Here is an 18,285-nt window from a genome sequence, read left to right as displayed (position 1 = left end):
ATTGGCCTGTTAAGGACAGGACTCATATTTAGCAATAGCAGGAGACCGGGGATGAAACCGGTCATAAAATAGACCACAGTACTTTCGCAGGACTCTCTGACTTTGCCAAGTCCCAGACCCGCAGTGAAAAGGCACGCTGGATTAAGAAGGACACAAAGATGTAGCACGTGAATGTCAGCTGTTTGTCAGTCCATAGTGATTTACTCCCAAGTGTTCAGCCAGAGAGACTGGGGGGAAGAGGGCCTTCCTTTTGACTATCGAGGTGATAAATATAATTGCAGCATTATAGATCCCCTGGGGGTTCAGGTTTGGAGGGTGTTGAGTAGTCACGCGGGGGGTCGAATCCATCAAGAGCCTCTAATTTAAAGGGATTTATATTTCACCAAGCAAAATGGCAATGCTGGATTCCTCACCCTGCCGTGCATTTCCAGAACCGAGGGCAGTGAGGATGAATAATTGAAGCAGTTAATGCAGTGCATGACCTATGGCACTCAAACAGATAAGCGCAGAACTTCCAAGGGCCTGATGAATTTAGCCATCATTATCATTAAGCTGACTTTAACATATTAATCATAGTTGGAGCAGAGGGTACAGGTTCATGGTGTATATAGTCTTATTATGCTGTCGTTGGATCATAGGTAAACGAATAAGTGAATAAGGTAAAGCTTTCAATGTCACAAACCAATTCACCTCGCTTTGACTTCAAGAAATTTCGAGTCTTTTGATATATTTTTGAAAAATCCACTTCCTGTCCTCACTCACCGACTGTAAACTACAGCTTAAAAGACCCCCATCTCTATCTCTAGTCCTCTTTCTTGAATTGACTTCAATTAGTTGTAATAAGACACTTTCTTCTCTCAGAACTTGACATTTATCTGTCTCACATCACACAGACACACGCTCTCCTCTTGCTTAAATCTTCTCTTTGAGTCGAGGACTCTTTCAAGTCCACACGGCTTCCTGTGACAGGTGAAAACGGCCTGACCCAACGCACAGTACTGTGGAACCACCAATACAACACTTGCTGTTTCATCGCGCCTGCCTTCCAAACTAACTGACTGACCATCTCACTAACTGACAGATGAGGGTTTCTGCAGCCATTCAATAATTTAGCCACTGTTGCACAACTACCAGCCTGCAGCCTTTAGGGTGGTTTCAAGCCTGCAGCACATTCACTTCTGGTGCTCTTTATTTCTGAAAATGGGATCTGCTCCAAATGCTTCTTTATCTTAATCAGTGGCTCCTGTGGTATCTGTCTGTATAATTGACTGTTGTGACCTATAGTACATTGCTGTTGAAGACTGTTAAACCATCATGACTCTTTACACAAGCCCCCAGGTTTCTTTTTTCTTTATTTTTATAATGGAGATAATGGATTTTCAGCAGATGTATGTTCTGTTTTCTTTTGTTTTTTCCCCCTCCCTGCAGTCACTATATGTATCCATGTACCTGCAGCCACACTGCAACTGGGAACTAAGAGCTGCAGCTAATATGAATTTAACCAAATCAGTCACAGCACAGAGCTAGAGCTTCCTGAGGAGAAAAAAAGGAAAGAAAGATAACAAATACAGTGTCATACTGTAGATTCAGGCTGAAATGATCTGAAATCTCTCTGCTGAAACAAAGCTTTAAATGCCGTTCCTTTGAGACCAACAGCGCTGGCTAGTCTGCACAAATGACATCAAGCACGTTTCACTTTAACAGGATACAACAAACCCTTAAGCAACAACCAGTACATTGGCAGTGTCTCCATGTTTAAGTTTAGTCCATGCAGGGAGGATAACAGCAGCTATCCCAGAGGTCCTTTGGCAGATACTCGATTATTTCTTATATCAAGAAAAAAAATCCACAATTTTTTGCTTGCTGATACTAGAAAAATGGAGAGTAAAGAGGAGGTTTAGCTGTTGTCATTTTCTTATCTTCTGCCGTCAGAAATTGCCACAGTAAACCTTGACTGGAGACGTGTGATCTCCCAGCGAAAAGCTGTTTATATTAAAGTAATGAGGCTGAAGAGAGTGGCAATTAAGAGATTCCTTCCACCTCTCTAACTATGCAGAGAAACTCAAACTAAAAGGTTATTCGGACTATTAAAATGCTTGAGTGGGAATAATTTTAATTGTTTCGGTAGACGTTTGCTGTTCACCGGGGGACAAAAGCTGCTTCAGTCTAGGGCCACAGTGGTTAAGATGTTCTCTGGCACAGGCGATCATATTATCTGTTTATCCAAAGTGCTTAAGAGGTTATCTTATCCTCCACACCTGTAATTACCACACCAGAGTAGGCCAAAAATCTTATTTATTTATTTTTAAAGCTATAGTTTTGCTTCTCTACTCAATAACTGGCTGATGAATAACAGAAAGCAATATCTAGTCATGTGCTAAAAGGCAGTTCTGATGATATACTGTGCCAAATAAAGTATTTAGCAACTGCTGTATTTAGTTAGTCTCTAAAGCAATCAGTGCCCTCCATCCAGTACAAACTCATTAGTGATGACCCGTCGGAGAGTGATTTATTGTCTGTATTAATATGCTCTCTGTTTGTTATTGCCAGCTGTGCTATCTGATTGGTTCAGGTTCCAGTAAGAGTTGTTTGATAATGACTTTAAATGAAAATTCAATGACAAGCTGCTGGATTTTCCCAAATCCATAATATAAAATCTGTAGCTTTATGTCCCTGTTGGTGTGGATTATTGGATTTGTTATAGCTGATATGTTTATAATTCCCTCACTCTGAGACTGATGCTCGGTTAGAAGGCGCAGTGTGAGCTTCATATTGCATACTATTGTGGTTTGCAGATTATAGTGAAATGTTACTGTGGGCACAGTAAGAATATACATAATCTAGACTGTGTAGCACGCATGACAGCTTCATTAAAATCAGCAGAGTCTTCAGCTCTGTTTTCATAGATTTTCATAGAGGATAAGAAAACAAAGCAAATATTTTGACCTTGGGCTTTTTCTGTGTGTTTGTGCGCATACATCTCTGTGTAAGAGCGGGTGAATGGGTGAGATCATCCCAGAGGCCTTATCATTTCTTACTTCTCTCCCATTAAAAAGGTGGAATCTGCATCGCCCAGTCTGTAAAAATTCCACACAACCCCAAGCTGGAAGATTACGACAAAACCATCCAACAACTGCTGGAAACGCAGCACTCGCGGGCAGTCATCATCTTTGCCAGCGAAGAAGACATACGGTGAGCAGCGCCGCACATTCTGGCTTCACCCATGTCTGTTCAGGCATGCTGATGATTTGCCATGTCGAGGTCTTTAATCTCTAAGTAGCAGCTCCCGAAGAAAGGCTAGAGGCACAGATTTACCATGTGCACGGGCTGTGTCTGCAACACAAACATACCTGTAACAACACAAACACAAGCATGCCTCTGAGGAGAAGTGGGAATACAGATCACAACAAAGCAACAGAGATATTGTTTCATTTACAATGCCCCATGGGTAGTGTTTACGTAAAGAAACACAGAATCAAACATTTACTGTGGTAACTGCAAATTCAGCTCGAACGACTAAAAAGTGGATGTGAAAGTGAAGGAAAAAGGAAAACAGACAGGAAAAATGTCTGTTTTCTTTAAGTAACAGATAAACACGTACCCACAAAACAGCTGTCGTCTCAGGTTTAATGAGATAAACCGGAGAACTGTGCATGAGATGGCTGTAATGTCCAAACAGCTTCTTAAAGCTGGCTGACGCTCTGTGTAATAGATAATAGATTGCACATGCCTTTTTTGCTTTCTCCTAATAAACATGAATGTTCTTGCAGGGGAGTTCTCAATGCCACCAAGAGAGCCAATCAGGTGGGCCATTTCCTGTGGATTGGATCTGACAGCTGGGGGTCCAAAAGCAGCCCGATCAACCAGTTTGAGGATGTAGCAGTGGGAGCAATCACTATACTGCCGAAACGCTCGTCCATTAAAGGTGGGCACACAGATATTCACATTACAGTCTTCACCGCATCTTTTGTTACGTTGCTTCGCTCATTAAGGGTGTCGTCCCCCCCCCCCCCCCCCCCCTTGATTAATTTGTTCATCAGTTCAAAGTCAACAATGCTAAAAACAAGAAAGTACGATATCAATCTAAATACTGTGAATACAATGCTGTCATTGTTACCTGTTGAGTTTATGACGCATAAATTTGCCAACAGTTGCTCATTTACACAGCAAGCCAATATAAGAAAACAATGGTGTTCACAGGAAGCCTTTATTTTTGGTTATCAAGTAAATTTCAATTCATTCATAAGTTTAGGATTGGAATAAGTACTTTCAGCTTCACCCTTTTTAAAGTTCTCACCAGGAGACGGTGGATTCATGCATTTGATTTTAATTCAATTCTTTATTCAATTCAATTCAATTCTTTATTTATTTGTCACATGTAGTTATAGCTGGTACAACATACAGTGAAATGTTTTTTCCGGCTAAAAAATACTCCCCCCGACTGTGAGAAACATACTAGAAAAACTTTTACCTAAACTAAGAGAAAAAAAAAAACAGGAGTAAGAATCATATATAAAAATGTAAAAGTGTATAATATCCTGTATAATATATATAAAAAAGTGTAACAGGTGTACCAGCCATGTGTTTGTGCTTATAAGTATATCCATAATCGTGCAAAGTATTGCACTGTAATGATTTGAAAAACTATAAAAATATACATATTTAAACACTTAATCCTCAAATTTTTCAGTTTTATAATAAAAGGATGGATCCATTCTGAAATCTATAAACAAAGACATTTATGTGAGTAAACCACAAACAGAACTCATCATCCTAGCTTCTCAAAAATGACAATAATCAGTCTTCATTTATCAGAACATTTAGAAAAGAAACTAGCAAACAAACTCTGCAGCCAGATGGTAGATACATTAGGTCTCGAGTAGTTCAAATAGGTTTTCCAAATTGGTCTGCTTTTGAATGTGATATGTTTGTGAGATATTCTAATGACACTCTATGCCAACCTTTAATACTTGGTTCTTTCTCACTAATCTACTTCAGTAAGAGGTTCTTCCTTTCAGAATAATACAGTACAATCCTCTCTTTCTCATTGGGATGAATCTACCAGGGAGACCTAAAATAATAGACTTTGGTCCATCTCCATTTTCAGCCCAGTATATATTCTGTCTGATAATACATTAGAATGGTGTTTTTGCAGCTTATGACATGACCAAAGGCCAATTTCTCTCTTGCATTTCAGGCACATTGGTGAAAAATTGGGGAGGAAATTATGTCTACAGTTGGGAGATATATGCATTCTGTATAACATATTGAACTGTACTGCTCTGGCACTATTACACACTGAAATTGATTTAGCATATCCATATATATATTCTCATTCACTATCATTGATTGTGACAGAAAGAGCCCCTTTCCCATTTATCCATAAGGTCTTGGAAAACTAAAGGTGGCGCAGCCTGCACATTTATCCTTGTAGCTGTTTGAAGCAATAGCTTCACAACAGGGCGTATTTCAGGATTTCCAGTTAAGGTTGTGCTGTGCAATATGTAATGTGTTATTTGTTGATGGTGAAAGAAATCCTTTCTGAGGTTCCCATTTTACAGGGGTTTACACTAGCTTGTCACCCTCCCCCCAGTTTGTGTCTGTTCTCAGTCTTGAATCTGGGATCTTTTACATGTGAGGCAAACATGTTGACTGCTATATTACGGAGTAAATGATTATGGTTTGGCAGATTAAAAATATGCATTAGTTACTGACTGAAACATTCTGAAACACATACAGCACTTAACACATTTATTGGACCCCCTGTCATAAAAACAAGAAAACACAAATATTTTAGAACTCTGTCAAAAACACTAAAAATTCTATTATTATATATTTGGCAAAAAATAAAGCCAAATTTGAGCCGGCACACTGGACTTCTCTGAGACATCAGAAATTAATCAAGCATAACATTCAAAACTAATTTTTCTATTCAGGAATGGAAGTAAATAACTGTAATTTGGCAACCTAATCAAAACATAATGTGATTTACAAGTTTTTGTTAAACAGGAAATTTGAAAATGAATGGATAACAACAATAATTATATTTCAGCTTTAAAAATATAATTTTGATTAAAGAGCTTGCACATGCTGCAAGATTAACCATCACAGAAACATGAAAAAATGATTTTGGTAATTACCAGTACTGTTAATTTAGGACAACTGTGGTGTAAATCTTACATTTAATGGTGATCCAAAAATTTTTTTTATTGTTTTAGCACAGTGTATTATACATATTCATATAACATATACATATTCTTTGTGCCATTTAACCAGGTCGTACATTTTTCCCCACTTTCCTGTCTCGTCTTTGCTGTTCTGTCACATAAACGTGAAACCTTATTAAGTTCAGATGGTGCATATTGCCTTTTTCTAGGATCATGGCTCTAACCAAAGGTTGGTTCAGTGTTCAATCACTAGTTGCTAACGGCTGCACGAGTACTCCCGGGTGCCTCACGGGTAGTGTATTGTTGTTTTTAATGAAAATGAATTCATCTTCAAAGGCAAAAGTCAATATTGAAAATGATAAAACCCAAGTAATGAGCTGAAAAGATCTTAAAATGCTCCAGAATCATAGTTCTTTGTTGTTTCATCAAAGTGAACGATCGCTTTTACGTTTAACCGTCGTGTCATCCAGCAGATTGGACTGCAGTGAAAAAAGTATGCTGTAGAAATCCTGTAACATCATTGAACATATACTGATCAAAAATCTGCAATCTTCAAAGACTATTAAGAACAAGGACATATTTTTATTTACTTTCTTTCTACCCACTTCACCTCCCTCTGCATCATGTATTTCTGCTTCAGCAAACAATTTCCTACATCTCTCTGAATGACTTTTGACATCCTGCAGAGAACCAGCGTGTCCTTGTTCCCATCTTTGGCTGTGGATTGCACAAGACCAAACTAAAGTCAGTTAGAATAAAATGACTTATTTTTTCTTTTCTCAAACACAGAAATAAGTGACTGTAAACTTTTTCATCTCTGGAAGTCATCACAGGTATTAAAATTATTACAGAAGCACTGCCTCGTTATCAAAAGCGACGCTTAATGGTGGTTTTGAGAAAAACCTTAATAGTACACAAATTTTTTTTTTGGACTATTTTAACATTTTATATCATTAATGTCTAAATGAAATGTCATTAACGACTCTGTTATTCTTTAAAACTGCAGTTTGAAGAAGTCTGCCCTGAAGAAAATGGAAGCGAACAAGGGAATTATATAGCTTCATTTGCCAGGACATGCAAAATTTACCACAGAAATATTCACAGCATGTGCCATCTATTTTAAGTTCTGTTCAGTGTCACAGGCCTAATAACCACTCATCATTACAATTGAGGAAATTTGAAAGGCTGGGTTTTATGAAGCTTTCCTTAATTAGGGGAGGTCTAGCCAGGACAAATGTACACTCTGGAGGCAGTGAGAAAATTATTAATCCACCATGCATTATTGATGGTCTTTGAAAGGAAAATCAGCTGAGTCATTCAGCTCTGATTAGCCATTATTACCTTTACCCACAACTCAGCCAATGGGACTGGATAACAAAGAGTGGATACACAGTGACATTAAAATGGGGAATTCAGACTCTCCTCCAGTCATTTGGGATGCTATGGAATATATCAGACGACATCAGCCTGTCGGCCAAATATGCTGACATTTAACAGTGGCAATGACTGATATTTATCTGTGGCTTTGCATCAATTTGATTTTAAATGTTCGAATGTGCCATTATGAAGAATTAAAAGACTGAAACAGTGAAAAGCAATATTTTTGGAATGACAATTTCTGGATTTTTCTGGCACAAAAGGGGAAATAACATCCATCCATCTATTTTCTTCCACTTATCCAATGCAGGGTCACAGTGGGGCTGTAGGTTATCACAGCTGCGACTGAGCGACAGACGAGGTACAAGTCACCAGTCTATCGCAGGGGAAATGACAAGAAAAGCAAAACTAAGGACGTGACTATGGCCATTAGAGATTATCCAGATTGTTATTTTAAACATAGATATCAGCTCAGAATTCCAGAACTGGTTCAACCCCATTGTAGATAGAGCTGTTTGCTCAGAAACAACAGTAAAAAATGACTGCACCATGGTGCTTGCGGGGGAGTTTTGTCCCAGCTCGCTTCGCTGACCCACATTGGGTGGTAAAGTTTCACAGAAAAGAGAAAAAAATCACCACACAGGCTTTCTTTTTTTGTTTGCAGCAGGTTATTTCTCATAAAGATGATTCTTCATACAGGCACCAAAGCCCTGCTGAAATATGTGTTAAGTTAATATATCACGCCTTCAATCCATCTCCGTTGTAATGGATTTTATGAAGTGAAGAAAACCTGCTCAGCACCTACAGCTCCTCGTAGCCCGAGGAAGCGGGCTTTGGCATCACTTACTATCCCTGCGTTATTTATTCCGCATCCTGGTTTTTAATTAGTGTAATTTCCTAGATGAAAGAAGTGATTAAAGTTCCACGGGGCTTGAGAGGAAGAGGAACCACTAAAGTCAAATTTTGATGAAGTAGTGTTGTTCCTACACCTAGCAACCAGCACTACTGCACCACCACCACCGAGCTTAAAGTTTCAGTACATTTCCTCTAGCCCTGAATTGGTTGGTAATTGATCCGGAACTGAGCCATTCTCCTCTTTCCTCTCTTCCAGGGTTTGATGAATACTTTACTGCACTCACCCTCGAGAACAATCGCAGGAATGTCTGGTTTGCCGAGTTTTGGGAGGAAAACTTCAACTGCAAGCTGCTGAGCGCCTCAAAGAAAGAGGATACCAGCCGAAAATGCACAGGTACGCGCACCAATTATGAGCATCTCTGCAGTACACTAAAAAGGTGATGCGTAGTTTCACTCTCCCACGTCAGCGCCCGGTTGATTCGAACTTGACCTTTTGCTTGCACTTGAAGCTGCAGGTAAACGATTAGGGTTTAGTTTTTTTTTGTTTTTTGTCTGCTGTGTATCCAGAAAGTCTAACACCAGGTGTTTCTATCCAGCGGGTGCAGGACAGGCAGAGTTTATTATTAGAAAAATAATGCACCACGTGTCTTTCTACAGTTGCAGACTGTCTCCTCTTGTGGCTAATGTCCTGTAACTCTTTAATCCCATATTCCCTCAATTCCCCCCTTAACACAGTCACCTTGGCAGCTCAGCACAGTAACTGAGCCAGAGACTAATTTATTTAGCTTGGAAAGTGACAGAAAACTATGTCTTCTGCTTTAGTACTAGTAGTATTAATGAAAGGCTTGTTTCTTACAGTGATTCATGCTCATTTTACCTAAACTTGCCTGCCAACGGCGTGACAGGCATTGCACTGCATCTATTATCCATGTGGATGATGCCTGTGATGTGGGATGCTCTATTAATCTTGCTTGCATATGTGATGATGGTAATAGCAGCGTGACACAAATTACTGTTTCCTGAAGGATTTTGTTCCCTTTATAATCGCCTGTTTGGTGTCTTTTATCATGTGTCAGAGACAATACTCTTCCACTTAGTGAGCCCCACAAAAGCTCTGTAAAATGACTGTAAATGCCTTTTATGTTTTCTTCAGTTCCCCTGAAAATGGCTGTACAAATGCCTATATATTGGCTCTTTTCAAACTGCAAGCTGAGTTGATATTTATGAATATTAAATACTAACAACAGGCTTTTTTTTCCCTGCAAAGACTGTCCATTGAGCAGCTTGTACCGAGCTCAGAAAATCAAAAAGGTCATGTGTGGGCAGAAATGTATGTTCTTAGAAATGGGCTAGAATGTCAGCGCAGATCGCTTTTGAACTTCGTTATTTTATTGAAATATTCTGCATTCTTTATATACTTATGCTGTATTGCCAATTATCATCACTCAGGTCTCCTGTGAGCAGCTATAACTGAGGAGGAAATCATCGTTCAGTCTCCTTTTTGATGGTGCAGGTTTTTTTTGTGTTGTTTTTTGTTAAGTAGGAGTGTGAATATTTCGATTATGATGATAATGATGATGATGATTATCATCATTAAAAGGAGATGTAGTATTTTTGTTGTTATAATTTCCATAATTTCACCCTTTGAAATACAATTGAGTTTGCAACAACAACAAAAATCCTGTCGAGCTTGTACGTTACATATTCAGTCGGTGTATCGGCAGCAGGACGAGGCAGAACCTTTACAGCAGCCTGCAGTGAAAGGGCAGTCCACCGGGGGAGGGGGGTATCAAAGGGCGGGGGGCCCCTGTAGAAGAGTCTAAAGTTCATGATCTTCATCACCTTTCCGATGGGACAAATGAGGTCAATTATTAGGCGTTTATTACTTTCTAATGCCCTGCAGTAATTAAATGTATTTGCTGTATTTGTCATAAACACTTTCTCATGATCCAGCTTCCACGTGGGAATTAAATGTGTTTTCTTATTTCCTGAGCCACATTGTCGCTTTAGGTGCAATTCCTTCAGAATCAAAACTGAAGTAAGAACAACAAACGGCAAATTGAGGAATGAAAAAAGGAACTGGAGATGACAGGGAGAGCTGCAGGAATGTAACGTCTAATGGTTCATAATGCATTTGGCTCTTAGTCTTCGTCTTCGTCTTCCTCCCTCAGGCCAGGAGCGCATCGGGATCGACTCCAAGTATGAGCAGGAAGGCAAAGTGCAGTTTGTGATTGACGCAGTGTACGCCATGGCCCACGCTCTCCACAAGATGCACCGGGACTTATGTCCTGATCATCCTGGCGTTTGTCCGCGGTTGGAGGCAGCAGAGGGAAAAACTCTGCTGAGCTACATACGCAACACCAGCTTCAACGGTGAGTGACACGCTGTAAAAGTTCGGATGTTTACAGGCTGCGCGGGTAAGAAAAACAAACTCAATTATGGTATCGCTTAAGTGTTTAGAATTTTGGACTGCATTTAAAGCTTGTACGCCTGAGAATAAACCATGTCAAAATTCAATTATCAGCTACTTATCAACATTGCAGCTGTTGTCTTACTTAACAGCACGAGCGGTTTCTGTCCAGCATCTTTCAAGCTCTCTTTTTGAGCGAGTGGATAATAGAATCAGCTGAAAGAGAAGCTGTGCAAACATTTATTCATTAATGGATTAATCATCTTTGAGCATATTGTGGTTTTAAAAAGCCAGGTTCCTCTCAGTGTGTCTTTTTTTTTTGTTACGGTTTTGTGGATTACTGCTGGGCCATGAGGAAAGACTATATAAAGTTTCTGGTAGATAACAAAGCAAAAGCAGGGTCAGCATTGTTCACTTTACAGGTGCTGGTAGGTTTTGGACAAAAACAAAGAAGCTTCCTCTTTTTTCACTCGATATTCCAACCAACTGTCCAGCTATATTCTCACTTTAAAAGTTGTGACACATGAATTTCAGGCAGTGTTGGGAGAATCAAGTCTAATTAGTTTTGGTTTGAGGGGACCTGTCTGGATAGAGAAGGCAGGAGACAAAACACATGGATTATTGCATATTTATCAGTACTGTTCGCACCAGAGTGCAATTAGATAGTTCACTGACTTTATCCAAGGAAACTCAAGACCATTTAGTATCCTATCTGACTCAGTTGGACATTTGCATTTCCAGCATACAGCCAGTATTGAGAAAGCAGTGCATGTGTTAAAGTGGTTATAAAGACAAAAAATAATGTCGGTATTTTATTAGAACTTGTAGCAATAAGAAGACTAATCATATTTAAAATATGAGTGTCAGACTGTTCCTTTAATTAACACTTAATTCCTGAGTATTTTAGTTGCTTTGTGTGCACATCATGTGAGTTAGAAAGAAAAAAACCAACTTAATGGCCATAAAAGCCATTTCAGGCTACCTCCTCTGTTTTTATGTGTCAGATATGTAACATTTTTGCATTGATATGATACTTGATGGGCCTACCTGTGCTTGAATAACTACATTATTCATCCCTGTGCAGAAATCAGAGGATCCTTAACAATTAATGCCGAACGGCTTTTAATGACAGCTGTTCTAAAATGCAGAGAGCAAAGGAAGAAGAGAGACTGGGAGACGAATTTAAAACATAGAAACCTTTGTCATTACAAATCTGCTGGCATGCATGTCAGCCTGTGATCATTAAAGGCTCTTTTGAAGTACACGGTGTCTTCACAAAATGTTCTAGATAAGATTCGGCTAGCTTTTAGATCCTAGTGATTCAAGCACGGCTATAATCTTCTCTCAAAACTTTAGAAGTGGACCCAGATAAAAATGACACTTTCCTTAAGTAGTATGACAAAATCCTGCAGTGTAGTATATGTAGGAATAGTGTACCTCTGGCTACGTTACTCAGAAGGCACATTGTACTAAGGATTTACCTGAGATTGCAGTATTTCCTTTCCTTTTGGAAGGGCATATCCTCTCCTGTGGATTGTAGGTTCAATTCCACAGGCCATCTAGCTTGTGAGGGGGTTCTCTCAGGGTACTCAGACTTCCTCCCACAGCCCAGAGGCATGGTAGCTTATTTAGTGAATCGAAATTGGCCGGGTGTTAATATGAGCTGGTAACCTGTTTAGGGTGTACCCCACCCTTCACCTCACGACAGGCCCCAGCACCCCAACGACCCTAAACCGATAAGCATACGAAAATGGATAGAGAGATGTATGGATGGATGGAGACCCAGTCTTTTAAACATGTATCTTATAACTGAAAATTAACAGGAACATTCGATTCATTTATTTAAAAGCATGACTCAAACAGTAATATGCGCATATTATTTTACTGCAACATTAAAGTAGATGAAAGTTTCACAAGTCTTTTTTCTTTCAGATGAATGCATTCATTACTCTAAAACAGAGATCAACCCTCTGATTTTCCTTGAACCTGCAGCGCATATTTACTGCTGTTATTAATTCACGTGCAGCTCCAGGAATTTGAACAATTAAATTTCTAGCGTGGTAATCAGACTAAATTTCCATTTCATTTCATTATTCGCTCAGAGATCCTGTTGTTCGTGTTAGTTCTATCTATTCAAATAAGGTTGTTCAGTCACATCCCATCCCCCCAATGTCATTTTCAGTCAAAACAGAAGGCGTGTGTTAGGGAAGAGTTAACAGTTTTCACAACAATCCCATAATTATGCAGTGTTTTGTTATTTAAGTAGTAATACACCGAGCAACACAGTTCTTTCTTTTTTTTCTTTCCCACAGAGCTCTGATTTTCTTTGCTTTTTTATCCAGTGCATTTCAGTTCAATTCAGGTTTATTTATGTAGCCCCAAATCACATCAGCTGTCACGTCAGGGTGTGAGTTAAAGACTCTATCTTGTAGAAAACCATATCAATTAAGAAATATAAGAAAGCACTTATAGGTATATTGGGGATATTGGGAAGGAAAAACTACCTTTTAACAGGAAGAAGCCTCTGGCAGAACCAGGGTCAGGGAGGGGCAGCCATCTGCTGTGGCCAGTTGAGGGGGGAGGGAAAGACAAGAGGAAAGAAAAAGAGAGCATAGAGAGAGAGGACAAAACACTAACTAAGGTAGAGCGAAGACAAACATTTAATGACACACTGCAATCATCCAGGCAACAACAGACCAAACTAAATTGCTTTAAAAATTTGTTATTGCAAATACGCATTCATCAAAACTTTGAGAACCAGGTTTAATGAATGAGTGCCAATTTTGGGAGGCAGCATTTGACTGAGGGCTGCACAGGAAAAAGGGAATCGTCAAACAGTTTTTGTTAGCATTTGAAATGCGTCTATTCAGAGGATGGGTTTTTATTTTCTGCTTCTTTATAGTTTTTTAACCATCAGTGAAATGGCTGTTGCAGTTTTCAATACCGGTTGTATTTGACAGTGTTAGGACGATTGAGTGTGCTATAGCTGCTGTATCAGAAGAAATTAGTCCTGTCCTGCATTGCTGTATAAATGTATGACATAAACAGTGGGTGAATAAAGTAGTATGGTCACCAAAAGGACCAACTTTGACCTGTAGGCGTCACGTAAAGAATCTTTTCTGTAAATAATTTTTTGCAAAATGATGAAATGCAAAAATTCAACTCGTAGGATATCACCAAGCTCACTGTTGTCACTGAAAACATGCGATTTTTACAAACTTTTAATGTTTCTAAGAAAATATCTATCTATTACATATATTTCAGGTACTAAAGGACTAGTATTAATTGCAGATGGATGGATGTTTGGTGCTATAGTGAGTATTTACAGCAGCAGGCTGGTGTATATAAGATCAAGGCTCATCATAATGAAGCAACATATTCAGTGCATTAAAAATAGACTTTGGTAAACACTGAGGAACTGAAAAAAATGCAAGGCTCTGGCTGCAGAAGTTGATTTCAGTATGAAAGCTGTGATTTCAGATAATACTTTTTATTAAATCAGTGCTTTATTTTCTTCATATTTCTTGACATTGAAAATTAAATTATATCAGTAGAAATATTAAGGGTAATATGTGATATTATGCACTAAAATTATCCCGATGCATTAAAAGTATGTATATGTGAAACTTGGTTGACACTAAGCATTGCAGTGATGAAATTTAACAAGGTTAATTACACCATATAAATACTTCTATACTAAAAAAGTGTGAAAGCAAACTTGTGTTATTGAGCTAAAGGCTAAAGAGCCGCCTGCCTTTCTTTAACACTGTCGCTATGGCAGCAGTGCAGAGTTCCAGCAGGCAGGAAGCCCTCTGAGTTTAAGGTGGAACTAAAGCAGCAGACCATATGCAAACGACAGAGCAATATAAATATTTCAAGAAGGCCTTAACCAAGTGCAGATTCATGCACTGGATTGACAAGCTGTTGCCCAACCTCGATAACCATCTGGATTCATGCTGCTGACTTTTCTGTCATTTGGCCTTAGAAAACATTTCATTTTGGTAATGACAAATAAAGAAGTTCATGTGAACCAAAAATAAGATTTTCCATTTTCAGTCTCCACAGCCTCTTCCTGCCTTGTTGTATCTCACACCTTTTTATAACTGGTTGTTCTGTTGGTGCTCTGTCAGGCGTATCTCGCTGCCCCTTATTGCATTTAGACTGGAACCATGCACATTATCCTGTGTGTGTGTGCCGCTGCTAACGCGTGTTTGAGAGCCAAGGAGTGTAAACCTCCTTTGTTGATCTCCCCACCGTGCTGGAGTCACAGAGCTGAAGAATGAGAGGCAGAAGGAAAAAAAAAAGAGGAGAGAATAATGATGCGAGAGAAACACAGCAGTGGATCCCTAGTCCACCCACACTGCTCTGCACCGCACAGCAGCAGTACACTTTTGTCATGTCTTAGTTCAGAGCCACATGCAAATGCATAAATCTTTCATCATAGACAGCATTCTCGCTTAGGATTCTACACAAAGCATTTTGTTCCCTTGAAAATATCAGGCAATAGAATATAAAAATTAATTTCTAATGTCCTTTTATCTGCGCACACAGAAACGCCACTTAATTATTTGCTCTGAAGCCGAAACTGAGCGCCAAGTGCCCAATCATGCGTGTGACTTTACTGAATGACTGTGTGTTTGCGCACGCTATATATTTTTGCTGGGGCGTGCAATAAGAATGTTAACCCTGTGACAGCTTTTGCTCACTGGTGTCAATACCTTGTCAACATCTTTATACACTGTGTCAACAAGTCTACTCACTGTTTGGTGGAAGCCGAAGTGACAGGACGGTGACTGCCGCCCACCCGGTTTGGGTTTGGTTTTCATATCGACAGAGTTTTCAGTACGCCTTTGACAATACACTTGAATTAATTCTGAACACCCGTCCCACTTCATTTTCTGTGCTGACACACAGATGCCTATGAATTAGTGTTCTACTTTTAAATTGAAACATCAGTGGGTCAAATGGCTCCACTGCTGCTATTTCTGTAGTGGTAATGTGGAATATATGGTGCTGTCACTTTGCATAACCGCAAAATGGGAGAGATTCGTGTCTCTGCATCGACACTGTAAGGGCCACAAACTTTCATTTGTAATACACAATCGTGTCACAAAGTCAAAAAGAAAATTTGGGTGCTTGTTCACAGTATTTTATTTAAAAAGCTGGTTATTTTGTTCTCTGAAATTGGATTTTCTCTCGCCTCGTCTGCCTTTGTTGTTTAACAAGAGACTTTTAGCCTGAAACTTTTGTAGAGTGTTCAATGACAAATGTCCTTGGAAAAAAAAAATAAACTGGAGGGAGATGAAATTCCCTTCTGGCTGAAAACTAAGGAGAAGGTGCGGTGGCCTTCCATCCAAAAGCCACAAGCTCTGTTCTAGTTACAAAAAACAACATGTTCCCAAAGTGTTGTGGACATATGCTCGTGGTCCATTCTCTTCACTTATTATAGCCAGAGCTATTAAAGTACTTAATTCCCATGCCAAGTGTCATCAGGCTCCCCCTGTCCCATTTCAAAAATGGTATCGCCATCCGTGCATGTGAACCACTGTATGCTTTGCCAAGGTGAACAGACTTGTGAAATACAGCAGTTTTTTTTCATTCCCTCCTGCATTGTGAGGTGGTAGAAATGACCTCATCAACAATGCAGACCTCATGTATGAAATAAAGTACAACCTTTATTCTGCTAATGTCATTCAGCGCTCCCTGCTGTAAAGGAGAACTCACGTTGACTGGCATTTGCATTAAAATGTGCACACATTAACACGTGTACCAGTGTTAAAATAACTGACAGGCTCGAGAGCCTGCAGAAGTTCAAATAAGGAAAACCTTAGATATTTAAATGTTTCAGATGTCCACAGTCATCTGGAAGCTAATTAGTGAAATCTTCAGGGCACCGCTTAAGCCTGGATGCTGCACACTGAGAGCGGATGGGGACTGGAAGAGGCTTTGGCTGACCTGTTTGTCCTCCTTACGTCCCCAGTTGTTGACCAGAGTGTGACTGAAATGCAGCACTACTTTTAATCTGCGGAGGTGTGCGCTGTTTTTAAGGAGCAGCAGCCAGTTCTTGATATTAGAGTTGAGAGTCCACATGACTAACCATGTTTTAAATGTGAGAATATATTCTGCCAGTGGGCATTGTGCAGGCGTGATGATGAATAGGAAGCAGGTAAGAAAGTGTTATAGTGGTCAGTAGGGAGCTTAGTAGCTTTCTAGACTTTTTTTGTCTGTTATTATCACAAAGGTTCAAGATATGCGTCTTTGTTTTTGGAGGTTTATATTTGGAGAAAGGCACACAGACTCCTTTGCTTTGTCCTTGTAGGCCACCAAGGAGTCGGGAGAAACGAGGTAAAGGGTTTTTTGTTTTTTGTTTTTCCACACCAACGTCTAACACTTTTTCTTTTTTTTTTTTTGCATCTTCTCTCTTGCTCTGCTCTGCACAGGCAGTGCCGGCACCTCTGTTGTGTTTAACAAGAATGGCGATGCTCCAGGACGCTATGACCTGTTCCAGTTCCAGATGACCAACTCCTCTACCCCAGAGTATAAAGTGGTAGGGCAGTGGGTGGAGAACCTCCAGCTCAGGGTATGATGATTTACAGCCGCTGATGAAACAGACAAGAGGCATGCGTTTGCAAATGTTGGCATGCGTGATGATAAGGGATATGTGTGTGCCGATTCTACAGCACGAGGACTTTGTGTTTTCCAAAATTGAAATCTCTCAAGGTGTGCATTTTTTTACATCTCAACTATGGAAACAAATCAGGTGCAGACATTTTTACTTCCACTCTGATTGATGTATTTCAGGTGGAGAAAATGAGCGTTTGCAATTTAACATGCAAAATAAAGTGTTTGCTTTACCCAGCAGACAATATTTCATCATTTTCAGGTCTTATATTTTCCTCCAGCAACAAATAGAGAAACGCACACACATTTCAACTGATGTGTTGCTCTCCAATGTAAGCCAAATGTTAAACATATTCCAAAGTCCTACACAAAGTTACTTTAGACTTAATAAAAAAATGTTTATAACCATAATTGAAACTTGGTTCTGTTAAAAGTTATCAAATATCCTGAAAGCTGCTTTTTTAATAGGAAAGAAAAAATATGCAGGGAAACCAGACTATTTTAAATCTAGTGCATGAAAAGGGATAAAAGGATTTTAGTTGGTCACATTTAGTATGTTATTAAAAAGATCTGATATGTTTCCACCAGTGAAAGAATGTTTGGGCAAGACTAATACATCAGAAGCAACACGATTTGGGAGTTCAATATTAAAAAAGAAAGAAGGAAATAAAAAGAAAACCAGCTAGCTGAGCTCTCACTGATGTTGCATATCATTATTCTTTCACTGCATCTTCTGGAGGACTGAGGGTGTACAGTGGAAGCTAACTTATGTCAGTCCGTATACTCTGTGTTGTGGCAGCAGAGAGCTACCAAAGATGTCGCTGGAAGGTGACACCTGAAATACACACCTTCCGT

The 18,285-nt window shown here is 39.4% G+C and overlaps 1 protein-coding gene across 2 annotated transcripts in view; it reads left to right on the top strand.

Annotated features, from left to right (window-relative positions):
* LOC146550921 (metabotropic glutamate receptor 7-like) overlaps window positions 1-18,285 on the top strand; it is a 73,220-nt gene that overhangs the window by 31,970 nt on the left and 22,965 nt on the right. For both annotated transcript variants that reach the window (XM_085258561.1, XM_085258560.1), the window contains 5 exons: window positions 3,057-3,192; window positions 3,771-3,925; window positions 8,656-8,793; window positions 10,571-10,771; window positions 17,250-17,389. In XM_085258561.1, the coding sequence (XP_085114687.1) occupies window positions 3,057-3,192; window positions 3,771-3,925; window positions 8,656-8,793; window positions 10,571-10,771; window positions 17,250-17,389 (770 nt within the window). The remainder of the gene's footprint in view (window positions 1-3,056; window positions 3,193-3,770; window positions 3,926-8,655; window positions 8,794-10,570; window positions 10,772-17,249; window positions 17,390-18,285) is intronic.

Source organism: Mchenga conophoros, linkage group LG20 (assembly GCF_057382185.1).
Source record: "Mchenga conophoros isolate Kocher_MC1m ecotype Shallow Benthic linkage group LG20, M_conophoros_male_GT1.1, whole genome shotgun sequence".
NCBI lineage: Eukaryota > Metazoa > Chordata > Actinopteri > Cichliformes > Cichlidae > Mchenga > Mchenga conophoros.
This window is presented reverse-complemented; position numbering and strand designations above follow the sequence as displayed.